Source organism: Bombus terrestris, chromosome 10 (genome assembly GCF_910591885.1).
Source record: "Bombus terrestris chromosome 10, iyBomTerr1.2, whole genome shotgun sequence".
Classification (NCBI taxonomy): Eukaryota; Metazoa; Arthropoda; class Insecta; order Hymenoptera; family Apidae; genus Bombus; species Bombus terrestris.
This window is the reverse complement of record NC_063278.1, coordinates 7,224,282-7,250,783: the sequence shown is the minus strand read 5'-3', so window position 1 is coordinate 7,250,783 and position 26,502 is coordinate 7,224,282. Positions and strand designations below refer to the sequence as shown.

General features: G+C 31.0%; 3 protein-coding genes and 1 long non-coding RNA gene across 11 annotated transcripts; 2 read left to right on the top strand and 2 right to left on the bottom strand.

Annotated features, from left to right (window-relative positions):
• Positions 1-6,343, bottom strand: LOC100645763 (REST corepressor 3). 2 transcript variants are annotated; one of them, XM_003398220.4, is made up of 10 exons: positions 6,087-6,343; positions 5,493-5,561; positions 5,299-5,373; positions 5,011-5,225; positions 4,747-4,929; positions 3,952-4,062; positions 3,347-3,435; positions 2,853-3,027; positions 2,413-2,727; positions 1-2,347 (listed from the first exon to the last, which is right to left on the bottom strand). In XM_003398220.4, exons 1-10 carry the CDS (start codon positions 6,187-6,189, stop codon positions 2,264-2,266), a joined length of 1,419 nt encoding a protein of 472 aa, XP_003398268.1. In that variant the 5' UTR covers positions 6,190-6,343; the 3' UTR covers positions 1-2,263. The 2 variants fall into 2 exon arrangements, with proteins under 2 accessions (XP_003398268.1, XP_012167958.1); XM_012312568.3 differs by lacking the exon at positions 3,952-4,062 and having other exon boundaries at positions 6,087-6,342.
• A 926-nt stretch (positions 6,344-7,269) lies between these two features.
• Positions 7,270-13,133, top strand: LOC100646351 (diphthine--ammonia ligase). 3 transcript variants are annotated; one of them, XM_048409642.1, is made up of 13 exons: positions 7,270-7,566; positions 8,386-8,589; positions 8,660-8,844; positions 8,915-8,988; positions 9,117-9,297; positions 9,480-9,571; positions 9,643-9,733; positions 9,806-9,980; positions 10,050-10,217; positions 10,328-10,629; positions 10,937-11,264; positions 11,325-11,426; positions 11,524-13,133. In XM_048409642.1, exons 2-13 carry the CDS (start codon positions 8,475-8,477, stop codon positions 11,799-11,801), a joined length of 2,091 nt encoding a protein of 696 aa, XP_048265599.1. In that variant the 5' UTR covers positions 7,270-7,566; positions 8,386-8,474; the 3' UTR covers positions 11,802-13,133. The 3 variants fall into 3 exon arrangements, with proteins under 3 accessions (XP_048265599.1, XP_012167966.1, XP_003398272.1); XM_012312576.3 differs by having other exon boundaries at positions 7,277-7,415; positions 11,497-13,133; XM_003398224.4 differs by having other exon boundaries at positions 7,277-7,566; positions 11,497-13,133.
• On the bottom strand, positions 13,121-26,296 carry LOC100644567. Of its 5 annotated transcripts, none has more exons than XM_020864827.2 (12): positions 26,192-26,296; positions 25,285-25,450; positions 25,067-25,189; positions 17,979-24,560; positions 17,226-17,876; positions 16,156-16,485; positions 15,574-16,084; positions 15,319-15,500; positions 15,086-15,233; positions 14,805-15,011; positions 14,264-14,379; positions 13,121-14,019 (listed from the first exon to the last, which is right to left on the bottom strand). In XM_020864827.2, exons 3-12 carry the CDS (start codon positions 25,071-25,073, stop codon positions 13,904-13,906), a joined length of 8,850 nt encoding a protein of 2,949 aa, XP_020720486.1. In that variant the 5' UTR covers positions 25,074-25,189; positions 25,285-25,450; positions 26,192-26,296; the 3' UTR covers positions 13,121-13,903. The 5 variants fall into 5 exon arrangements, with proteins under 5 accessions (XP_020720486.1, XP_012167959.1, XP_048265595.1 ...); XM_012312569.3 differs by lacking the exon at positions 26,192-26,296 and adding an exon at positions 25,840-26,069; XM_048409638.1 differs by lacking the exon at positions 26,192-26,296 and having other exon boundaries at positions 17,226-17,588; positions 17,667-17,876; positions 25,285-25,500.
• On the top strand, positions 24,479-25,732 carry LOC125385857. Its single transcript, XR_007225556.1, has 2 exons — positions 24,479-24,674; positions 24,743-25,732. It is a non-coding gene; the product is annotated as an uncharacterized LOC125385857 (long non-coding RNA).
• Positions 26,297-26,502: the final 206 nt, after the last annotated feature.

The following is a 26,502-nucleotide window of genomic DNA, read 5'->3' as shown; positions in this document are numbered from 1 at the left end:
CTATTTTTTCAAAGACCCCTGAGACTCAAACGGTTAACATTAAGTAGTAGACTCTACCCTAGACAAACATTAAACTAACGGTCTTATTGCTATTGCTATTAATAATAAATGTGGATGTACACATGAAACTATAAGCAAAGTTACAGGTATATGATGTTTAAATGTTCTTTCGCAAAACAGTAAAAAATCATTGGAAGTAAGTTTATCTTGAGAATGATGTCTAATAATAATTATTTCTTCCAAACTAAATTTATATCTTTTACAATTATTATTAAAACCTAGAAAATTGACGACATAATTTCTTCTAAGATAGGATTGTGTATACGGATTAATATACATACACTTATTTGTTCGAATATTTAACATTACACAAGCATTTCGGGAAATTTATAAAAAACATCTTTTTTGTATAAAGATTTTGTCGAATTAAAATTATTCAATATAATTTTTTATTATACAAGTAAAATACTCCCTTTTTATAGGAGTACAAAATCTTGTGCTTTTAAATATAGAAGCACCATCATTTTGAAGTATGGGCAATTTTAGTATACACATAATTTTGCATAATACAATAGAAATATCAGGAACCATTATTTTTTCTTTTTGTTTTTTATACACATGGATTGAGTATGCAGCAGCAAGCCATAAAAATATATTCTTTTCAATTTGATATATTCGATTTTCATTCTCTCAAGTTTGTTATTCTATAAAACTAATAAAAAAATTTCTATTGTGATGTATTTTAATAAAATATTAAATTTTTTTTTGTTAAAATGTGAATGAAATTGTATTATTTCCTTGAGCATTATTCTTTTAATAATATATCATTCAACGCGATCATTGATTTCATTTTTAAGTAAAATAACTTGGCAATGATTGCATTAAATTTTTGCTAGTACCTTCACAAATGATGTGAATCATAATATACGTGCGAATGATTTGAACAGTATGAAATTGTTACAGTTTCAAGTATTCATAATCAATTATATGAAAAATTTAAAAGTTGGAAGAATTTCTCTTGTTCTCCAAATTTTTATTTACTTTAATAAAGAATGGAAGATTGTCTAATTCTCGCTAAATTTCAATGTTATACTTTGAATACATATTATATAAACAGGAAGCAATGGGAAAGAAGAGAAATATCTTCTCAATTTTTAAAGTTGAATTTTTTAAAATTTTACTGTTCTTTCCTTCATTTTCATACGCCCAAAAATGTATAGGCACAAGACAAGAATTCTTTTTCGATTTATGTAATTACGAAATAATCATGAAAACTGTTTAAGAACATTTTACATAAATGGAATATAAATAAGTGACTGCTCTCTATATTTTTTTCTTATCTATATATTCTTTTTACTCTAAGTTTCGTAACATAGAACATGTAAATTTCTTATAAACACTTTATAAAAAATTAAATATACATGACATAAGTCGACATAAAGTGCATGCAAAACTTGAAATTAATACAAACACAGCTTCATTGTAGCGACAAATCGTTAGAATAATATCTAGTTAATATTTGAACATAAATAAAAAATCGTTGAAGACCGTTGATTATCTGCATACGAAATCGAAGTTACTGAATCATGCCTGACTTTCTGAACATTGTAAACTATAGCATTTTTTCAATATTTTTACAGTTGTATCAATCTTTCATTCATTTATTAATCTTTGAATCTTTCTTCATTTAAAATGAATAATTTTGTTTTTTAAATTACTTTCATTTAAAATGGGACTTCGATATCCCTTATGTATATCTACAAATATTATATGCTACACAATACAGTTGATTTATTCGAAAGAAACTTACTATGCATCCATGATTATGTACAATGGATGTTGCAGACATACTTATTATTCGCACTTGGATGTATTCATCTTTAATTTAATTTATCTATACTTAGAATTAGACATTAGATGTCTTTAATAGAATTACGTTTCTTCCATATTGCTTAATAAAATCCATATTAGACATATGCAAAATTAAGTTTAGCTAAATAAATTCACATATTTTTGTTCCTATTAATTTATTCCTATTCCTTTCTATGAATTATTGATTCACGCATAAGTTCAATGAAAACTGTTGCTTGTACTTGATGTTTCTAATGCAGTATTGCATTAGTATTGCGTAACGTAGTAAAATTAAAAATATAACTTGCAAACTGTATTATGAACAAATACCTCTTACAGAATATTATCGATGATCAAAGTGCCTATGATTATTCTTTTCACGTTTGCCGGTATTCAAAAGTATAGTCATTTGTTATTTAGCAGTTTGTCCAAGACCTACGGATGATTTCGTCTTTTGAGATGACTCAGCTGTTTCATTAGGCTGATCCACATCCATCTGAAACATTGATATCCAATAATATCTATTAATAACGTAAGCAGAATAAGTTGTAAATATTTTACCTTTTCTTCTTTTTCATCGTCAATTAATATCGGACCGTTTTCAGCTTCATATTCTTTCAAGACAGCATCTAAATTATACCTTCGTCGATAATTTACAAAGAATGACCGCAAATGAGCTTCCGTTTTGGTTCCGATTACATCAGCAATCGCAGAAAAATCTTTCCCATATTTTCGGACACCTTGTACGGCCAAGAGCAATTCGTCATTTGTCCAACGAGCATTTATACGGCTGGATACTTCCGGTGGTCGTAAATCATCAATACCATCAGTTGTTTTACGTTTCAATGCGCTTACTTGCTGTTTGTTTGATTGTATCTGTGTATTAAAATTGAAAATTTTATTCAACTAACTCAAATTTTCTTAATTGAGCAATAAATTATATAGATTTTCTATATAAAAATGTATCCACACGTTCCATATTATTTTATTGTGAAACGTACTTGGCGTTTTAGGCTAACAATTTCGGTGTCAATCGCTTGTAAGCTGTTGTTTGCTTGATTGGGTTGACCAGCCAATGCTGCTAAATCATCGTGATTAACAACGAGACCGCGAGGTGGTTTTCTTTTATTTGTTCGACCTGGCATGGAACTTAATGGTCTTGCTACACCAGTTCGCCTAAATCATTTAAATAAATTTGTAATGTATACTTCTAATATTTTCTTATCAGTGATATATCTGATCTACAATTACTTTGTTCTTGAAACTTCCTTTAAAATTAACTAACATAAATAAGAATGCTCATGCATTCTTATGAAAGTATATTTTAAAAAGTTTTGTGATACATGTATTATTACTTTACTCATTAAATATATAAAATTAATTTCCTATAATTCTTTAATTCATGATGAAATATGTGCATGAACATTCTAATTTTAAGAAAAGTTTCTAATAGTTTCTCAATTATTGAAATTTTATTTAACTTGCGCTCACTGACCTCCAGTGCAGATAGCAGCTGTGACACGCATGTCCTTTCGGCGTCGCACGAACACTATGACAAGCAACGCCACAGTTGCTACACGAGCCCTACAACACATAATACCCTTTTAAAATATATTCTGACAATCCCCCCACCCTTTCCATCCGTTAATATTTATCTAACATGTAACTAAACTAATCTTTAGAAATTTTTTATTACGAAAAGAATGAAATATATACATGAGAGTATTTAAAATTCTATCTAGAAACGTTAATTCGGCCCGCCATAAAAAATTAGAAGCTCCGAACATTTTATAGTTTTATTATTTTAGTCAAACTTTTAAGTAATAAAAAGCCAATAATTTCTTTCGAATTAATAAGTTCATGAGATATTTAGATCTCCCTTGTATTAGATAATTTTTGGGCTTCAACATTTTTTCCTCAGTAAGGTTTCAGCCTATCAATTCTACTATATAGATTACTTTCGCAAAATTTTGTTCTTTTTGATAAAGAAAAAAAAAAAGATGTAGGGCAGAGAAATAATAAATACGGGACGGTAAAAATAATAGCAAAATATAATAAGCATACTATGCTATGCAACAGGGTAAGGTTTAGGCTGAGTACCTGAACCTGAGGGGCGTTTTCCGAGTCGGATGGGGCTTTGGCGTCAGTGCCTTGGCTTCCTGGCACAGCTTGGTTCTTTCCACGACGTATTCCGCGGTGGATCGTCCATTTCTAGAACGTTCCACATTTACGTTCATACACGATGCAACGATAATTTAACTAGCTTTAGTCTTGTATTATTGATGCTATATAGATTTTTTTAATAGTTCAGAAAATTATTAAGATACGAAAAATAGAAGTTTAACATTAATGTATCTAAGTTGCATTTTTTATATTATATTAGTTCATTCCATATTCGTCTCTTAATTCCATAGTTCTGATAATTTTTACCAATTGTAGATCAGTGTTTTTATCATTTTCGTATTATTCACCGCATGGAATACGTTACCGTGTGGATACATTTTTTAGACGCATATTACTGCATATTAGATATGTACGATTTCGAGCCAGTGCCATGGCATTAAAATGCAGCAAGAGGAGAACACTACCACACGCAATAGCACAAACGTTAATTTACTTAACATAACTTGATAAAAAAAATAGCAAAATTAAAATGGTAATAAAAAGCTCTAACTTTATTTGTAAAAAAAGTTAACAAGCAAAGAAAATAAATTTGTTATTCTAATTAATAAAACAATTTTATATTTGTAATTACTAAAATATTTAAAAACTGATATTTTATGATAGTTTATAATATGAAATATTATTCTAGATAGAAAGAGAGAGAGAAAATTTATTCTTTTTCATGGACATCAAGTGCATGCATTTGTTAAATATCTGAAAAATATGTCTTACTTTTTCTTCTGATTCACTGTCTGTATTCGAACCTAATTCACTCCCATTTTCACTACCATTTTCTCCTTCTTTCCCACCACTCGTTAGTTTCCTTGCTTGTCTATCCATTAGTGATGTTCTAGTCCGTGTCTTTTTCCAGCTATAATAATATTTAACAAGGCTGGCAATAGATTTATCTGGTAACTGTAAATGTAAGACAAAAAAATTAATAACTTTTTATATAATTCTTGTATTTTTTAATTTTTAATTCAGGAAAGATTCTACCATTTGACGAATTCGATGGAAGCTTTTCCCATGAAACTGAAATGCTTGTTCAAAAAGAACTTTGTCCTCTACTGTCCATTCATCAGGGAATGGTGTAAAATTAGCTAAATCTAATACAGCACGCTCTAAATTATGTTTGTGCCAAAATAACATTCCTAATGCTTGTTCTCCATTATAGCCATACTTTTCCTTTGCTAATATGATATATTCATCCACTATAAAGAAAAAAGAAATTTATATGATATATGTATTATAAAAAATCAAATAAATAAAATAGTTGATATTTACATTTTTGATCAGGTATATCAGTAGTAGGAGACCATACCAGCAATGCTCTATCAGGACATTGATCTAATCGTCGTTCTAAAATATAAAATCTATAATTATGAAAGTAAAAATATGAACTTGAAAGAAATTTTTTTTAAATTACAATGTATATGCAAAAAGAACCTGAAATTAATAATTTTGTTTAAATAACATACCACTGATTGGAACAAATTCTGGAACAATAACTTGATAATCCCTCCCAACACGGATTTTCTCTGCTGGAACTTAGAGAAATTATAATTTTTTAAAAATGTAAAAATTTCAAATTAATGGAAAAATATAAATGAACTTATTGTGTGGTTTATTAAGACATGAAGTTCCAAAAATGTCTTTTCTATTCATATTTTATTAATATACATACAGTAATATCTACAAATTATTTTAATATACAATTACATATATAAAGACTCAATTATACTTCATTTAGTTCGATTAAAAAAAAATAATATATTATTACGATATATAGAAATAAAAGTTCAATAATACTGAAAAAGAGAATTAAAATTGTTTCATAGAGATATTCATAGGAATTGGCTGAAAATGGGAGAAGCTTAAAAAGAGGAAAAGTGGGGCGCGCTGTTTGAAGATCCTTACGGATTTTCGCGTTCGATCAATATAAAAGTATGCAAACTTCCAAAGGAGAATATATTCTTAGAGTTATTGCATATTTATGATATATCGATTGAAATAAGGATTAAGAAGATCACACTAATTATAATACTAATTGAAGTGCAATATGAAATTAGTACCTCCGTCTTCTTCGCTTGAGGATTCCGTCTGTCCATTAGGGCTGGGGCCCCTCGATCTGCGCCCATTTCTAACATTTTCTGAGTTCCTCTCCGCTAGAACCATCCTCCAACTTTTCTTCGATTTACTTTGTATCAAATTATTACCCTAGCAAAGAGATTTTTGTACGGAAAATCAGCAAAACCTGCGATGCAGGCGATAGCTTGAAACTACACCGTGGTTGATAAAGTTCGACTCACGTTTCGTGCGACCGTAGCGAAAGTAAAATGGCTGCTTATTGAAAGTGATCCGATTGGTCAACGATTTACTAAGTAAAGATGGCAACGTATATTTTCGATGTATTTCGAAATGAATCGTATTTAAAAAAAAAAACGAATATTTACAATAATTTTTTTATAATTATGATACAAGTATTTACAATTGAACTTATACATTACTTAAGCAAAACAATTTTATTTATATATGCAAAAATAATAAAACATTCGATTCTTAACACAATTACATTACTTATATGTTAAAATACATAACGTTTTGAATCAATTTAGAAAAATCTATTTATTTTCACAAAATGAACAATTATAATTGTTAAATATTGTTATATTGTACAAAATATATCAGTATCATTATTTTATCGAATAAATAAAGACATACATATTAATTTCAATAATTTATCCTATAACTATATTTGGAATACGCCAGCTAAAACCCTAAACAAATGATACTGATGGTAATAAACAAATGACTTGAAGTTATGTAATTTGAGAAAGCATGAATTTGAAAACTATTTCAACCCAATTTTATTACAGTATACATTTGATATTTGATGCTATATATTTCATCTTTGCAACAAATCGTATTCTTATTTTATGATGTAAATGGATGTATAAAAAATTATAAGTAGATACATACAAAAAGGAAAGAATTACGATTAAATTACAATTTGGTTTAAGTTATATCACAATCAGTAAATTATAGCATAGAAGCAGATTGAAATAACGAGACATCGATATACTTTATACATTGATGATGTCACGAGGTATAGTGGCACGAATTATGTCTGAGAATTTTTCGTAGACTATATCAATTTTTGTAACAAATTCGCCAAATTGTAAATATTAACTTGTGATAATAGTAAATGTAACGTATATTAAGGACGAATACAGAAAGTAAATTGTTTAATAATTGATATAAATAATCATAGAATTAAAATAAGTCATAACCTCAATTCTACGGTTTATGTTGAAAGTTTTATCACTAAGAGGCGCCACTATCAAGCAATCGCAGTCTCTGATAGACTTTGCCGTGTAAGGAACTTTCATCGCCAATTTAATGTAAATATTACATTTGTTGAGAATTTAGAGTTTATTTTAGCATACATAAGTTCGAAATTATTGTTTGCGTTCCCCGTGCAATTCATTGCTGGGCGTCATTCCGTAATATTTCTCGTTTAGCCGAGATCGGCAATAACCAAAAAATCTCTCCGTAGGTATTCTTTTTTTCCTTAATAATAGCTGATTTTTTCCTTAACATCTCATTAATGTTAGATATTTTATTTTACATCAAATTCTATAACCCTTCTTAAAAGAATCTAAGTTTTGTCTACATTTTTTCGGATTATGTGACGTTTACTGTTTAGAATAGTACAGTGATTAATTTTTGTTCACCAGCCAATTGTTACACATATTAATAAGTTAAATTGAATATCTGATATCCTTTTTGTGCTTCTCCCCTACGATATTTTATTCATTAAGATAGTACATACCTTTTTCTCTATTGAAAACATGTTAGAATTAAGAAAAGAAAAAAAGAACTTTCCTGAATATATTCTTAAATATTTATTGAAAAGTAATAATGCTTATTGTATTATTTATATATTAGACCATTCAAGATAAACATCTGTGTACGTACATTGTAAATTTAATTTTGGCTTAATATATATTTGCAAGTAGTATATATACATATGTAATCTAAAATATGTTACAAGCTCCTATCATTATGTTGTTTGTAGTTTAGATATTTTCTTACCCTCAGTAGTAAGTATTTGCTAATCTATATTTAAATAGTTTGTCCTCATATAAATGTTGCAAATAAAGGAATGATTTTTTATAAATATTTGGGTTATTAAGCTATTTTTTTCTGTATCTGTTTATGGATTTATACATACATATAGATATACATAGTATCTAAAAAACCATTTGTAATCTTATTTGTCTACTGTAATAAAAAATTATTTCTACATTTGACATGTCAATATGATAAGATTAACATTATCATTGGATTTTTTTTATTGCTTTATTACAGATGTTTGTCTGAAACAATATATTGAGATTTAACTTTACTCTAAGCTCTTGGTAAGCTTTTTTGAGAGATTCTAGTGTAAATTAAACAAAATGAGGGTTGTTGCGCTAGTCAGTGGTGGTAAAGACTCATGCTTTAATATGATGCAATGTATAGCTGCAGGCCATGATATTGTGGCCCTAGCTAATTTATATCCTGTTGGAAAGGGTAAATAAATAAGATAAAATCTTTCAATCTATTTAAATATATTATAACTAATGAAACAATTGATTTATAGATGAACTAGATTCATTTATGTTTCAAACTGTTGGATATCAAGGTGTTGAATACATTGCAGAAGCTATAGGTTTACCAATGTATCGTGAACCAACCTTTGGTAGATCAAAAATGCAAGAAAAGTATTATTATCCAACAGAAAATGATGAAGTTGAAGATCTCTTTAGGTTGTTAAGTAAAGTGAAGGTAAGATATAAAAAATACATTATAGGATAATTTTGTTAGTTTAATTATTTTAACTTCGTTGACTCCTTAGGAAAAAGAGAATATAGAAGCTGTTTCATCAGGAGCTATTCTGAGTGATTATCAACGAATTCGTGTGGAAAATGTGTAATTATTTAATGCAGATTTTTAAATGTCTAATTCTTATGTAAAAGTTTATAAAACAGAAAATAAAAATTTTATTTTTTAATTTGATAAAGTCAAAAATATCTAATATATTGAAAGTTTATTTTCAGATGTAGTCGTTTAGGACTTGTTTCTCTATCATATCTATGGAGAAGAGACCAAGATGAATTGTTAAAAGAAATGATAGAAAGTTCTGTAAATGCAGTTATAATTAAGGTGGCAGCTTTAGGCCTTGAACCAAGGCATTTGGGTAAATCACTTTCTGAAATGCAATCCCATCTTGCCAAAATAGTAAGTAAAATGTCTTAATGATTAATTTAATACAAAAGATATTCCTTTGATTTCATTTTATATTGGAAGTATTCCAAATATAAATAGCTCATATAAAAAAAGTATATGCAAAGAAAACTTATTGAAATTGTAAACGAGTAGATATATATATGTTATGTTAATAGCTATATGTTTACTTATAGAAAGAAAAATATGGTGTTAACATATGTGGAGAGGGAGGAGAATATGAAACCTTTATATTAGATTGCCCCTTATTTAGTAGAAGTATTGTAATGTAAGTTCTCAAATTTATTATCAACATGAATGTAAAAGGAGTACATATATGTACTTTTTATTTTATTCTAGAGATGAATATGAAAGTGTAGTTCACTCAAATGATAACATAGCACCCGTCGGATATATAAACTTTAAAAAAATTCATGTACAAGAAAAAAATGTAAGTTGAAATATTTTATATTTTTATGAATCTCTGAATAAACCCATAAATAACCAAGAAAAACTTTTTCAGGATGGTCTAGAAGGATTAACGCTACAAGAAAGATTAAAAAATGTTCCTATTAAAACCCCATCTGATTACATTACAGAAATAGTTGGACCAGAATTACACGACGGCTGTAATTTATCGGAAGATGAAAACGATGAACATGATTGTACAGACAATAATCTAAGAACTTCGAATTCTGGTAAATTTTAATCGATCAGATTATCTTGTTTATTACATAATAAATTGATCCAATTTACAACAATAATAGGTCAATTTAACCCACCGAGTCCTATGGAAATTTTATATGAGGAAGAAGACTATCCTGATGTGCCAGTAGTAAACAGAAATCAAACCGGCTGGTTCTGGTTTGGCGGTATCGCTGGTAAACATCCGGATGCTAAATCTGCGATGCGAGAAGCATTGGAGAAATTAAGCAGTAGGTAAACTTTAAGTTTTTTAAATCATCTTTTAGTTAATTTTTTTTTCGTGTAATATCGTATTTTGGATTTGATGTAGATTGATAAAACACACGTATCGACTGTCTAGGTCTAGTCAAAAAGGAAAACCTTCAAATATCGGACATCGTTGCCGTAACGTTATATATAAAAGATATGTCGAATTACATATCTATAAACGAGGTTTATATCTCATGTTTGAACAAAACAAATCCACCAGTTCGTGTATGTGTGGAATGTCCGTTAAATATACATGTTGTACTTGATGCTATAGCCTATAAAGAAACTCAAGACTGTGGTGATAAGAAAATTCACAAACGACATACAATGCATGTTCAGAGCATAAGTCACTGGGCACCTGCAAACATTGGTCCTTATTCTCAAGCTGTTCGTGTGAGTGTACTACCGTTACAAACCAATTTGCGTGCGCGTCTCTGTGTGTATATGTAGACAAAATGTGTGTATGTGCGCATTCATACGCGCACGCACACACATCTGGTTTACAAAAGAAACATAACAGTGAGGTAAACAAAATAAAATTTTTTAGAATGAAAATAAGAAATTGAACATTTAATAAGTAATATAAAAAACATTTAAATGACACTTACTAATAATTCTGAATCTATTTTAATCAGTATATATATAAAAAAAATAACTATGTCATTTTTCACAACAGAAATTTTAATTGTTTATTTGATAGGTGGGTGATATTATCTCAGTTGCTGGCCAAATACCACTGGTGCCTGGTAGTATGACTATTCTGGACTTAAATATTAAACGGCAATGTCGTTTAACGTTGAGGCATATAGATCGTATTGTTAAAGCTATGGACTCGAATACACAACTCAGGGATATTGTGCAAGGTATTTGTTTTTTGACTCATTCTAGTTATATACCAGATGCACGAAAGGAATGGGAGAAGCGAACAAATAATGCTATTGTGGATTACATCGTTGTACCGAATCTTCCACGTGGTGCTCAGGTTGAATGGTGCGTTTGGGCTCATAGAGATAATAATAGATTTGAATGTAAGTATATAAAGGACTAATCTTTATTAAGCAATATTTTTAAAACTCATCTTTTTACAGATGAAGAGACTGGTAAATGCGTAGGCAATTTCAAAGTCGCAATAAGGCGTAGATGGAATTACGAAAATAACGTTTCAGCAATTGTGTGTTATATGTCCACTGGTACATATTTTTGTTTGAATATTTTTTACAACATTTCGTAAACAAATAAAAAGTATTCTATCCTAATTAGGTTCGTCCAATTCAACTGGTAATTTAGCCGCGGAGACGAATTTATCTTCTACAGAGTTAACTGTAAACGAACTAACAGAAGCACTCGAATATGTATTGTGTAAACTTACAAAAGGATCCCAAACTGTAAATCCGACATGCAATCTACGCATCTTCTACAAAGTCGGCAGTTCGCCAGGACCGAATTTTATTCAGGACATTCTTTCTAAATTTTCTACACGAAATTTAGTCACTACTATTATACCGGCAACGCACTTACATAATTTCAGTACATTTTTGTCTATATGTGGTATTAGACACGAGTAAAGCCTAACAATAGTTTTTACGTTGTCAATTATTTACATTAACATTATTGTCTCGTATAAACATTGCAAAGATTTTATTTGCCGTTTAAATTATTTCGATCAATAGATATATGAACCAAGAACAAATTGATTTTGATAAGAATATGAAAATAATTAACGGCTATGTGGAAAGTCGACCACGATTGTAAAACTTTATATATTCTAAAGGATAATTACTTAGCAGTATCAGTGCTCGAATGTAAACGTTATTTTTCACCTTTTCTACTGATTGCTTGTTGGGTTTGCTCAGAATTCACTTGACATCTGTCAATAGTGTATTTATATTCGGCTAGTCAACGAGACGTTAGTGATTTTAAGTCATTTTGTCTCGTTAGTATAAGTGTTCTACATAATGTAAAACACGTTATGCCATCTCATAACGTGTGCTGTATGCTATGCCTCGTTTTTGCTCAAGTTATTTTCTATTTTTCACAATTTCACGATACGTGCGGAGTGTTAAGTGTGTGATTTTATGGAAGAATTTGAAAGCGTGCACAGTCATTTTTATAGTAGCGCTCAAAGTAAACTGAATATAAAAAATGTATCAGACATACTAGGAGAAACTATACATTCTAACATCAGATATGAAAAAAACCTAGTTTATGCCCTCTCTAATTTTAGCCAAAAAGATTTAAAAAAGGAGAAAAAAGAAAAAAAAGGAGACTGGAACGATACGCGGAAATTTAAAACACGCACTTCTCAACGATTATCCTCTTTCACTTTTGAAATGCTGCCGATGTTGTTCCGCTATCATTTAGACTTTATATTGAACGGCAGGCATATAGCTTTGCAAAAAAGATGTAACAAAATATTTCTTTCGTAAAAAAGGTATTGTTTAAATCCTCGGTAGTTTCTGCAAAATTGATCTAATTTTTTAAAGATACATCTTGTACAAAAACGATGTGCTATACATATATTAAAATATTTTTGACAGTATAATATTCATGCAACGATATGCCAAAGTTTGTATTTTACAATTTGGACATTGTTTAATCGATTTTTGTCATCTTATTTTCTTGTACATATTATTAAATAATCTAAAACATTTTTGCAATGTATTATAAAATGTAATTAGTTTCGAAAACGACAATTGGTTATTAATTACATGTGAATATCAGGGAAAGATAAAATTCTGATACGAGGAACATGAAATATACTGTTCACGACGTGGATACTGCGTTACTATAAATATGTAAAAAGATATTTGCAAGGCATACAACTCTCACAACAAAATACTATTCCGAGGATTATATTGCAAAGAAAAATAAAGAAAGTGATATATATTTTTAAGAAATTGCTATTTTGTTTCATATTTTATTATACTCCCTTTTTTGCCTTCAATATACATATGCCTTAATTCTCAGTGCTTTTTTAGAAAACATACTAATAAATTATAAAATTGTTAAGTTTCTTATAAATTAAAATTAATTCTATAAGTTATTATTGAACTTGCGTGTATACATGTAACAAATGTAAATATTTAAAAAAACAGCACATTATGTACATTTAAAAAGAAATGTTAAAAATTATTAGAATATTTATATAATTTTATGAAGCAGTCTTCTCCCATAATTATTTCTTATCATGATACGTCATTTCTATCTATAAGTAATGAAAAAAGAAGATAAATTATAAACACAATTCATATATAACAAAAAAATTGGCTTCTCGATTCATTTTGCAACAATATCTTCATAAAGGAAAATTCATATCTAAAAATAAAAGGATAAAAATTATAAAGAAAATTAGAAACTTTAAGATTTTTACTAAACATTAACATTTAAAGAGAGATTTCTTTATATTCTAAGTTTTATATGCATTTAGGTTATACCCATTGCTGTATAACAAAACGTTAATTTTTCAAATTCAGCATAATCATACAATTATGTACAATGGTATTTCATTCACTCACAAAATTCGTACGAAACATTTCATGATAAATCAATTACATACTTAAGTCTTCACAATGTATTCATTGTCCACATAAATAAAAACTTTTATCGTTTATGCGCGTGATTCACATTTTATACACTTCTCGAGCTGAAATAAAAATTTTGTTTTTATTTACGTTCTCAATGTTCTCGATATTAGTGATTTCACCATTTGCTGACGATTTGGTGCACAGAAATCACATAGATAATTTTTCCTGTCTAGTGGCATTCCCTTGGTCTCCACGCAACCTGTAAGAAAATATTAATAACACTAATGATAACAACTTCTGTGCACTATGCACATATATTAATATATGTATCTACATCACCAAATAATTTTTCGTATTTAATATTTCATTATACCTGAAACCTCTCATACATATTTCAGATGTTTACATTACTTTTAAAGACAATTACATTTGATGAGACATGCAAACGCAACAACATGCAATGAAAAGTATATAGCGGAATTATATGGAATTTGTGTCAATACCTAAGTGCAGATATTTGTCACATGCGCTGCAATGCACTAGATTCACTTCCAGGTCAAGTCTTGGGGCAGTATGACAGCGACTGCAGTGCGGGCAATAGCGACCCTTTCGCCATAGCCTTGTTATTGCATAAAGATCATAGGGTTAGTGAACTTGGATGAGGGTCTATTATAATGTCAGAATTTAGCATAATTAATAAAAACCTGAACCTTAGACGATTTTTTGTTATCTCAGTCATGCACGGATAAGTTAAATACAAATGAATGTATATTATTAACATTTATGAATGTTACCAATTAAGCAAATAATTGTATTATATTCAACTTTCGTAATCCAAGGATTCAGATATGATAAAACTGAACACTAAACATTAGTTCAAAAATTTCTATAACAAAGGAGTTTTGTGTGAATTATGGAAATCGTGAAGCAGTAACGAAGCCCCGTGAAAACTTGAAGACTAACATTTAGTATGTGTGTTCTGAATCACATCTTCACTCATACATTACACCACAAGATGAAGGGACAAGAATTAGTATTACTTACTTCGAGCATGGAACGCACAGCGTAGAAACATAAACGCGAGTATTCTTATCACCCTTCTTATATTCATGCTGCCACTGAGCGACACTATTTCTATCAGAATTTATACCACCAGGTTCTCTTGAGCCACAATTCACACAGACAGCACATTCTTGGCAATGCCATCTTCCTTGCGGTACTCGTCGGAGACCAACACAATAAATATGATACCTGAATAGTATTAAATATTACATAAATATATATTATCATATATTTTATTTTTTTAATAAAACAGAAAAACATACCCTCTATCGCACATGTCACAAAACAGCATTTTATCTTCGTCTGCAGGATCATGGCACTGAGCGCAAGTTTTACAATCTGTGCATTGCCATGCATATGATTGAATATGAGGAACCATGTCTAATGTTAAATCTATACACGATGGATGGACTACAATAAAAATATTATGATTTATATTGTAAAATAATAAAGAATATACCAGTAAAGGATAATGGATTAATAATAAAGTAATTACCATGTCCATTACATGTACCACATTGAATTAATACTTCATTTTTACTATGTTTATTTAAGGTTTTCAAACACATCTTGCACTTTAATTTTATTTCATCTTTTCGATTTGTTATTTCCATATCTACGTCATCCATTGTAGATTGTGAGCCTTCGGTATCTTGCGTTCCCTCGCTAGAAGACGAACTACATAAAAAAAAAACCAGCTGTTTTTTCACGAAATATTAAAATACTAATTGTTTAAAATGATGGGATATACCTTGAATCATCTGAAGATGAATCACTATCGGTATCACTTTGAGATCCTTCTGATTGGCTATCAAATTTACGTTCATTTGGCCTCATGGGACCATAAAGAACAGTATTTAGAGGATAATACCGTAACTCAGCTGGTGTGTATTCGCGGTAATAATCTGTATATTGCCCTGGTATCAATGCAACAGGATAGTGACCAATTCTGCGTTCCGACTCAACTTCCTGTTGTTTCTTTGGCACATGGATTGTGAAAGTTTGTAAGTCTAAGCTGCATTTCCTATTTTCTCGTCGAGCTTTATTTAAGCTAATATTCCAAGATAATGCAGACTGAACTGCCATTTCTGCTAGATCAATTCTATTTTTTTCTGCATTTGCAGCTGCTGTTAATTCTTTCTGTTTTTTGGAATGTTCTTTTACTTGCTTTTCACGCATATGCTTGCGATATTCTTCATACTGATCTGGGAAATCACTACACATTACATCTAATACTTCTGAACTGCATATAGCAGTTAGACCTATGTTAATGTTAAAAGGAGAATACATTAGTAAACAAATACAATTTACATGTATGTAGTGAGTGACTTACCCATATCACACATTGCCTCGCTAACCAAACCATTTTCTCTCAAATAATTCCTTTCTTCCATATCCACAACTCTTCTCTTCAAATCTGGGTATTTTCTTTTAAAAGATTTTACACCAAGGTATTGAGATATTTGTTCTTGTATCATAAAGGTTTCACCTTTACGGTCAAGTGGCCATTCATACTCAGCAATTTTATCGACTGTAAATGGTCCTTCGTCTGGATCAAAATTAATTTCCATTCTTCGATTCTTGACCTTTACTTTTTCTGATTCTGTAGTTGCAGTACTAAGTACACTTCCTTGAGACTCCTCATTTACTATGGTATCAGAGGCTATAGTAATTATTATTACTGTATTATATGTACTATTGTGTAATTTGAATTATAGAATAACAATTATGGGAAAAAAGATACTGAATAAAATAATTATGTGCTTTATACTGAAACTAAGATAAATGGAACTTAAAAAAAATGTCAGCTTATTCACAGTTAAAATTAACTTTCAATATCAATGTTATTAAATCCTCCAAGATAGAAATATTTTTAAAAATTGATAGATTAAATATAAGTAATAGATAAAACTCTAATCATCATGATTTAAAAATTCTGTTTTGAAATAACAGTACTTTTTATGCTTGTTTGAAATACATCTATTTCACATTTAGGTACTTGAGAGATGTTAGGACACAAGAAAAAGATCTATTTATAGATACCTTGCTTGGAGGTCTACCAATGCATTTATCTTTTAATTTAGTTTAGTCATATGATGACTATGGGTTATATATGCTCCTCATGGCTATCAGTTAATATGCTTTTTACTTTAGTAATTTATTTTCAAAATATAATAAAAAACATCTCATGTAGGACATATAATTAGTTTATAATGAATATTAATATACATAAATAAAGTAAAATAAAGCTATTACTGTTATTTATCTATATTGCAAATTTATAATAATTAATATAAGTGTAAAATATGTAAATAAATGTAACATAATAATTATTGTGTTATTTATACAATTGATAAGCAATATAAATGATGTAGTAATTTGTAAAAAGCACAAAGATCATACCTGGTGCAGAAATATTTCTGGCTGGAGTTTGAGATCTGGAACCCGATTCTGCACTCATTCTTGTTTCCTCATCTATCACTTGTACCATAGACATATTCTCATGCTTTGTAGCATTTTCTGTTCGTTTCGATGCTGGTGTTAACCAATTTGGATGTCCAGGTGGTACTAACATGTCCTTGTTTTCCAATTTTGCATTTTCCATTGATTTATCGGATCTATTATCAGAATCTAATTTCGTTGCAGTCTTTTGCATTCTTTCAGGAACGATGTCAGCCAACTTTTTATCCTTAACGTCATTCGATATGGGTTTAGGTAATCGCATCTCCGGTGTTTTGTTTGTTTCCGATTGCATACCCGTGGAGTCTGGAAGCGTGTTATTAACTATATTTGCACTTTTTACTCCGCCATTCTTTTGTCCCATAATCTTCTTGTTGACTTTACCCGAAGAATTAACAAGTTTGGAATCCATTACTGGTTGTTTAAGAGCTTTATACAATTCTGGTGACTTTCCGAAAGATTCTTGTTGCAACCCAGAATCATCTATTGTTATTACAGCCGTAGTAGACGCTTCTATCGCGTTTAGATCTTGTTCGATTCTAGGCTTCTTCATTATCTGAGGATCTACAGTATCCAATTTTCGCTTTCCTCGACCTAATGAATTAGAAACGAAAAAGAAGAAACAAAGAAAAGTAGTAGGTAAAATATGAAAAAGAATATTATAATATTTGCATATAAAAAGTTTAAGATACAAACCTCGCCCTCTACCTCTTCTAGGAGGTGCGTAACTTTTCTGGCTTCTGCAGGTTCTCTTAGGTCTCTCATTCTCTCTGGATTGTGGAAAATGAGGTACTTGTGGTTGTTGCATCTGTTGTGCGTCGTCTAAAGGCAAAGGATCCCTAGATATTAACAAATGAGGTGGAGGATGAGTAATTCCTTGTGGTAATGGATTCCTTCTGGGTCTACCTCTTTTCTTGGGCACCTTAACTTCTGGTATTCTATTCGTAGATACCTCTTCTATTATGACAACATCCTGGCTTGAGTTTGAGTTCTCATTTACTATTATCAATTCTGAACGGTGTTCTATAATTTCACAGTCGGAATTCAGCGGGGAACCGGATACGTTTTTCGATAAAATATCCTTCAATTTCTCATTCATAGAAGCATCAGTCGATTTTTGAGGTCTCACTTGAGTAATACTGATTTCTTGATTTATTACATTCATCTGTTGAAGACTGATTGCACTGTTTTTTGGATCGAACAAGAACTGCTTCTGTTCCCTAGACGTTACAGGCTGAATAGTAACCTCAGGTAAAATTTGAGTAAGCTGAGTTTCCAGCTTAGATTTTTTTGGTTCGATCGGAGCGATGGTGATATCCTTCCGCTTTGGAGACATTTCAATCACATTCTCTAATTTCTTTCCCTGCATTTGTACTGGCTCAATAGTCAGTTCTGAACGATTGCTTTGTAAAATAGTCGAATTACCACTTTTAAGAATCTTTAGTGCAGGTTCTTTGTGTCCGATTTGTCCAGGCTCTTTGTACCTTTGTGCAAAATTTTGAGGCGGATCGACAGCTTCTTTGGACTTGTATACTTCCGCTTGATTATCACAAGCCACTATCGTTGGATGACCTGTTTTAGATAGCTTAATTTTCATTTCCAGAGATGATTCAGCATCTCGACGTCTTTGTTCTCTATCCTTCTTTTCTGGATCTACTATAGAGGCGTCTCCGGTTTTTAACAACTTTATTTTCATACCTAAAGAAGCATCAGTGGTTTTAGAATGTTCTGCCTCGATTGTTCGTATCGTTTTATTTGCATCTTCAGACGTATCAGTTTGTATGATAGAAGCGTCGCCACTTTTAGATAGTTTGATCTTCATGCCAAGAGGTGACTCTGTTCTCTTGGGGCTTTCTTCTAGTTGTTCTTGCTTTTCTAAAGAAACTATGGATGCGTCACCAAACTTAGAAAGCTTGATCTTCATACCAAGAGGCGAGTCAATTTTTGGCAAAGTTTCATGTATAGTTTCCACTGATTGCTCTTCTTTCGAGACCTCAATATGCGATGACTCCAATGATTTCGACGCATCTTGAACTGTATCCATTTTATCTTTAATTTCGTCCAATACTTCTGAATGAACGATCGATGCATCGCCAGTTTTGGACAATTTGATCTTCATTCCAAGCGGCGATTCCGTCCGTTTGGGAATATCTGGAATTTCTAGTTTGTCTTTTACTTCTTCAGAGTTTTCTACCGATATTATAGAAGCTCCGCCACCCTTCGTTTTTGCTAGCTTAATTTTCATTCCAATTGGGGATTCGGTTCTCTTTGGAATTTCTGGTGATAAATCTAATTTATCTTTCATTTTGTTGATATCTTTATTTTCTTCTGGCAAATCCGGAGAAACGATCGAAGCGTCCCCACTTTTAGATAGCTTGATTTTCATTCCTATAGGAGAGTCAGTTCTCTTGGGAGAGCCATAACATGATTCGAGCTTCTCCTTTGGTTTTATTTGCACACTATCTTTATATTCTTCCAAAAAATCTTGTCTCTCGGATTGTATTATCGAGACGTCTCCAGTCTTTGAAAGCTTAATTTTCATTCCAATTGGAGATTCCGTTCTCTTTGGGCTTTCCTGAACCATATCTAGTTTATCTTTATGCTTTACCTGCATTTCTTTTGCATCTTGTTGCACTATAGATGCATCACCACTTTTTGATAACTTGATTTTCATTCCAATCGGTGATTCTGTTCGCACAGTTTCTTCGAATTTGTGTTTACTTTCTTTACAATCATCGATCGACTCGTATTTCTCAGCGGAAACTATAGATGGATCCCCGGATTTTGAAAATTTAATCTTCATACCAAGAGGGGACAACGATGATGATCCTTCTGAATACCACTGTCCAACTTCTTCGATGTTCTCATTGGATATTATAGAAGGATGACCTCCTTTAGATAATTTCAATTTTATTTTCCCTAGTTTTTGACCTGGACTATCTTCAGGATTTGGCGAGTTAGTCGCAGATCTGATCTTCGGACTTTTAGGTGATCTTGGTTCGCCACAATCAGTGATTGCAGACTTTGCTATCTTTAAAATGATTCGTGGAGATCCTACATTTTCGAAATCGTGTTTTTCGGGATCCTTTCGTGGTGTGTCAACTATCTTCGATTCTGATTTATCGGACATCTTCGGCGATTCCAACATCTTTTGATAGGCAATTAATTTTGCATCCTTTTGAATCAAGAGGCTATCTTTAGAGATGTTCGGAGATATCGATACTTTTGCCACATCTGTAGTAGGAATTTCTATCTTGGGTGGTTCCCTTAGACGTTCTTCTAAAATCGAAACTTTTGGTATAGATTCGGATGTCTTTAAAATGTTGGGTGAAACATGTGGTAATGTTATCACTGCATCAGATACTTTATTACTTTCTAAGTTTCGTAATTGCTGTATTTCAATGTTCTCCAAAGGTGTTACGCCAAATTTAGTCTCAGATAGTGTTATCTTCCCTTCGATTATACCTTCATTTATTGTCTCTTTATCATCATCTATCTCAAACTTGTCTTGTAAAGCATCAATTTTAATTTGCTCGGCAAGTTTTCTCTCGCTTTCAAGTTTCGCAGCTTCCGAGATGATTTCCGCCTCAGAAATAGAAATCGAATCCGTCGTGATGTTCTGTAGTTCCACTTCTAATTCTGACGTATTTTCGCATATATCTTCATTAGGTACAAACAAAGATGATGCATCAGCTTGTTTGGATATATCATCTACGACACTTTCCATCATTTTAGGAGATAATACCAAAGGAGAATCCATTGCTTGTTCTTCAGACTCTTGCAAAAATTTAACAGCTGATTCAAGCTCGGATATTTCAGAACTAGGTTGAGATGTTTCTATGGCAGACCGAGCATCATCTAAATTTTCATCATGATCCACGTTACGCAGCAAGATATCTGAAGGCAAATCTAATTCAATGTCACTTGATCTTTCCATATTTGGGAAATCTGCAATATTATCTTTCATATTAGTAACTAAATTTTCTTCTGCTAAATTATCCTCTGTTAGATTAGCTTCTGCTAGATTACCTTCTGCTGGATTATCTTCTGTTACAATTGCTTCAGAAAGTCCTGCATTCTTTCTATTCTCAGAAGGATCCCCTTCAATATCATTTTTAACAATTCCTGATTGTGATTCTGTTTCTTCAAGATCACCTATGGATTCCAATGGAGCTTCTTCAAAGTCTATGTCCAAATTAGTACCTTCTCTTAAATCCTTTTGCAAATTCTCAAAATTGTTATCTTTGTTATCTTGAACAATGTTATGCAACAGGATATCTGAGGTTAATTGTGTTTCAATATCATTTGGTCTTTCCACATTTGATAAATCTACACCATTAACATCCATATCAATAACTAAATTTTCTTGGATTTTTGTTATAATTTCTTCAGAGAGTTCTACACCTTTCCTATTCTCATGTTCTTCTTCATCAGCATTCTTCACTACTTCTGGTTGTAGTTCAGTTACAATTTCTCCAGGAAGTTCTATGTGCTTTCTATTCTCAGATTCCTCTTCAACATCAATTTTGGTTATGGCTGGCTGTAATTCTGTTTCTTCAAGAGATTCCAGTGGAGCTCTTTCAAAATCCATGCCCAATTCATTTTCTGTCAAATTAGTACCCCCTTTTAAAACTTTTTGCAAGTCCCCAATATCTTCTTTCCCGTAACAATCCATATTATGCAACAAGATATTTGAAGTATCAATATTACTTGCCTTTTCTACATTTGCCAAATTTACAGTATTATTATCCATATTAATAACTAAATTTTCTTGATCTTCTGTCACAATTTTTTCAGGAAGATTCGCAGGAAGTTCTACAGGAAGTTCTTTTCTATTCTCAGACTCTTCTTCTATATCACATTTCATTATCTTTGGCTGTGATTCAGTTACAATTTTTTCAGTAAATTCCATTTTCTTTTTATTCTCACACTCTTCTTCAACACTACTTTTCATTATTTCTGGCTGTGATTCAATTATAATTTCTTCAGTAAGTTCCATATTGTTTTTATTCTCAGGTTCTTCTTCAATATTATCTTTAGCTATATTTATCTGTGTTTCTGTTTCCTCAATATTGCTTTTATTTATTTTTATCTTTGATTCTGTTTCTTCAATATCAACTTTAATTATTTCTGTCTGTGATTCTGTTTCCTCAGCAGTGCTTTTAGATATTTCTGCTTGTGATTCTGTTTCCTCAGCAGTGCTTTTAGATATTTCTGCTTGTGATTCTGTTTCTTCAATATTACCTCCAACTATTTTTGCTTGTAATTCTGTTTCTTCAACATTATCTTCAGCTCTTTCTGTTTGTGATTCTGTTTCTTCTACATTACCTTCAACTATTTTTACTTGTGATTCTGTTTCTTCAGCATTATCTTTAGCTATTTCAGTCTGTGATTCTGTTTCTTCAACATCACTTTCAGGCATTTTTACTTGTGATTCTATTTCTTTAACATCACTGTTAGCTATTTCTGCCTGTAATTTTATTTCTTCGAGATCACTTTCAGCTATTTCTGCCTGTGGTTCTGTTTCTTTAACATCACCTTTAGTTATTTCTGCCTGTGATTCTATTTCTTCAAGATCACTTTTAGTTATTTCTGTCTGTGATTCTATTTCTTCAAGATCACCTACAGATTCCAGGTGTGCTTCCTCAAATTCGATATCCAATTCAGTTTCTGTTAAATCAGTATGTACTTTTAAGTCTTTCTGTATATCTCCTACATTTTCAGCTTTGTCATTATGATCCATGTTATGCAGCAAGATATCTGAAGCTAATTCTAATTCAATATCACTCGCTGTTTCCACATTTGTTGCATTTACAGTATTATCATCCATATTAATAACTAAATTTTCTTGATCTTCCGCTACAATTTCTTCAGAAAGTCCTGCATTTTTAATATTTTCAGACTCTTCGTCAACATCATTTTTATCTATTTCTGGCTGTGATTCTATGTCTTCAAGATCACCTACGGACTCTAATTGAGCTTCTTCAAAATCTATGTCCAATTCATTTTCTTCTAGATCCGTAACTTGCTTTAGATCTTTTTGTAAATCTTCAACATTTTCATCCTTATCTATAGACTCAACAATTATACTTCCATCAATTTTCAATATATCACTAGCTGGAGAATTTTTAACTTTATCATCAACAACTTCAATTGTATTGGATTTCTTTGTAGTTTCTAATGGTAAATCATTTCTATCTGTTAAACAACTACTGATCACCTGTGTTATATAATCAGAAGTTTGTGCCATATCAGAAATGGGATCTGACTGTTCTAACAAAAGACTCATGTCTACAACCTTTGATAATTGGTCTGATTTCTGAAGTTCCTCTTCAGCTTTTGTTGCTTTCAATGAGGAATCTTCTCCCTCTGGTATTAAATCTAAACCTAATAGTCCTTCTAGGGAATCTATGTGTTCTGAGATTGAATCCTCCATATCCTTATTCATGATATCTTCTGAATCCTGTGGTAATTTTTCAGTCAATTCTTCAATTTCAGTTTCTGCTAATGGAATATTTCCAGATTGTTGAAGAACCTCTTCTATTTCATTTGCTGCAACAGCTTCTGTGCTTAAAATATTCTTGAAATCAGTTGCATTTCTTACATCATCTAGGATACTTGTAACAATATCCTGTGTACTTTGGCACTGTTCTTCAGAAAATATATCCTCTACTTTACTAGCAGTTTCTAAAATATCTTTCAAATTATCTTTATTGATATCGCACTTTAAATTATCTTCCAATTGTTGCTTGTTAGAGAGCTCCTCATTCTTATTTAACTCTAGATCTTCTGCATCAGCTATCTTTACAACTTTTTCTGTATCCATTTCAACATCACTTGTTGTTTCCACATTTGCTGAATGTGCAATATTATCACCCATATTAATGATAAAATTTTTTTCATTTTCTATTAAAGTTTCTTTAGGAAGTTTTGCATACTTTCTAGTTTCAGGCTCTTCTTTATCATCACTTTTGATTATTTCCAACTGTGATTTAGTTATAATTTCAGGTTGTGATTCATTTATAATCTCTTCGTAAAACACACTACTCTGTTGATTTTCAGGTTCATCTGCGACATCATTTTTAATTATTTCTAGCTGTGACTCTTTTACAATTTCTTCAGTTGAATTCTCCTTTTTATTTTCAGGATCCACTTCTATATCACTTTTCATTATTTGTGACTGTGATTCAGTTTCTTCAAGTTTTAAAGTTAAATTTACTTCTTCTTCCATACTTTCATCTTTTGTATCCTCTGCAGCTACTACAACTTCAGCATGATCTAATGTTAAAAATACAGGTTTATTGATAAATAATTAGTTAAAATTTAAACCGTCATAAAAAATGTAAATTCAACAAACACAGATTGTAACACCACGTATTATCTCATATTAAGGTACCTATTATCTTTCGTTATATATATTTTGATCGAATGTAAAATATTTGTTTATTATTATTTCGTAGTAAATGGTGAATAAACATGGATTATATATATAAAACAGAACTATGGGTAATTCGTAAAATTATAGGTTAGGTTAGGAGTGAATAACATTCACTACAAGACAATAGCGTTCTCGGCACTAGTTCGCGCCCTCGATTTGTAAAAATCGATATGAGGTCACGGTAAGAGGAAATTTTTGTTATATATATATGTAGACTAAATGGAAACAAATAAAACTTAAAATCGTGATAAGTAAAAAATACTTAGTACAATGATAGCTATCATACCAACGAATCAAAATTGGATATCGAAAAGTTCTAAATAACAAAGTTCCTGTTAGAACTCACCGAACATTGTGCTCACATGGACCAGCACGGTAGAGAATTGAAACAGCGATCGAAAATTTAACTGCGTTTAAGCACAATTAAATGACTTGTCATCATAGCTCCTGTAAGCATATTTAACGTACCCTGTGTCGAATATTTAAAAAATATTTAATAATGTTCAGGTGAGCCTATTCTAAAGATAAAACGAAAGAAACGAAGAAGAACTAAGAAGGACTTACCTGACCGTTATTGACCGAAAGTTATAATGCAGAAACCCTAAGCATCATGGATATTAATGATATCATTGGTAGAGATTCTACTTTAGAAAGTGAAATTACGACTCTTTCTCGGATAATCATAGAATCAAAGACGGATGCAAATCAATAAACCATAACACAGAAAAATCTGAAATGTAAGAGGAAGATGTGATCAGAACCAAAGAAAAGTTACTATAGCTGAGAAAAATAATCCTAATGACATAAAATCGTTTTAAAAAATCTGAGAATGATTGTTACGTCAAAGAAATAGAGAAATGGTAGAATGAAATATTAATGTGGAGTAATCAAGCAGAAACAACTCTCAGTTCAATAATGAAAATGTGTTATAAGGAAATGTGTAATTCTAGAAACAAAAAATTGTGAATCTAATGTATTATATGTAATAATATATAAATAAGCTTTATGACTATTATTGTATCAAAGACATTGAAATTTCTTGTCGCATCCCAAGACCCTTCAAAGACAGTAAAATAAAAAAATTTCGATTGAGTTTCTCTTTTCCTACGAGAATCGTACCTTTCATATGATGACTAGTTTTGTCAAAGCGTGGGAGCTCGACCGATTTTGCGTTGTGAATATGCATGAAAAGTTGCGCAATTTTAAACAACCTAGTCTACACCGGTGATTGGTGTCATAGTTTCGAATTCTGGCGGGTAACCCAATTTACACTTGTGAAGTATCGAGAATCGCAAGAGATATAAGCGTCACGAGACGCGACACCTCCCCCCTTAAAGTTTGAAGCACAATCGTATACAACGCGTACATATATATACCACCGTGTATTGAAATCTCACACGGCGATTCATCGGCTACTATTCTGGAGAAATTTCATAGACTATAGACATAGATCATAATTGCTATATCTTACTTTACAGAAATTTCACAGCTTATGGTGGTTCGTCCGCACTATCGATATTATTAGTATATATTTTTACACTGCTTAAAAATTCAGTCTATGGTCGCTGCAGTGGGGAGAGACGAAGGCGAGTGCCATAGGAGTGGGGTTGGACATCCGTAGGAGAAGGGAAACTCAACCAACAGTTTTTTAGTTTTTGTTTTTGTCGCGTCATGGCTTATTGACTTTCGCTTTTTTAAATATTTTATAGCATCATATTTTATGCAAAATAGATTAATATATGAGGTATAGAAGGTCTGCATGAATTATCATAAATACACATT

Excerpts from the sequence above, each read along its gene's own strand:
- LOC100646351 (XM_012312576.3), top strand. The coding sequence starts at position 8,475 with ATGAGGGTTGTTGCGCTAGTCAGTGGTGGTAAAGACTCATGCTTTAAT. Across the intron at positions 8,590-8,659 it reads TTTATATCCTGTTGGAAAGG|ATGAACTAGATTCATTTATG; the intron begins GTAAATAAATAA and ends ATTGATTTATAG. Across the intron at positions 9,298-9,479 it reads AATCCCATCTTGCCAAAATA|AAAGAAAAATATGGTGTTAA; the intron begins GTAAGTAAAATG and ends GTTTACTTATAG.
- LOC100645763 (XM_003398220.4), bottom strand. The coding sequence starts at position 6,189 with ATGGTTCTAGCGGAGAGGAACTCAGAAAATGTTAGAAATGGGCGCAGA. Across the intron at positions 3,436-3,951 it reads AAAACGCCCCTCAGGTTCAG|GGCTCGTGTAGCAACTGTGG; the intron begins GTACTCAGCCTA and ends TATGTGTTGTAG. Across the intron at positions 3,028-3,346 it reads AGCTGCTATCTGCACTGGAG|GCGAACTGGTGTAGCAAGAC; the intron begins GTCAGTGAGCGC and ends TAAATGATTTAG.
- LOC100644567 (XM_020864827.2), bottom strand. Across the intron at positions 17,877-17,978 it reads TAGAAGAGGTAGAGGGCGAG|GTCGAGGAAAGCGAAAATTG; the intron begins GTTTGTATCTTA and ends CTAATTCATTAG. Across the intron at positions 15,501-15,573 it reads TCATCTTCAGATGATTCAAG|TTCGTCTTCTAGCGAGGGAA; the intron begins GTATATCCCATC and ends TTTTTTATGTAG.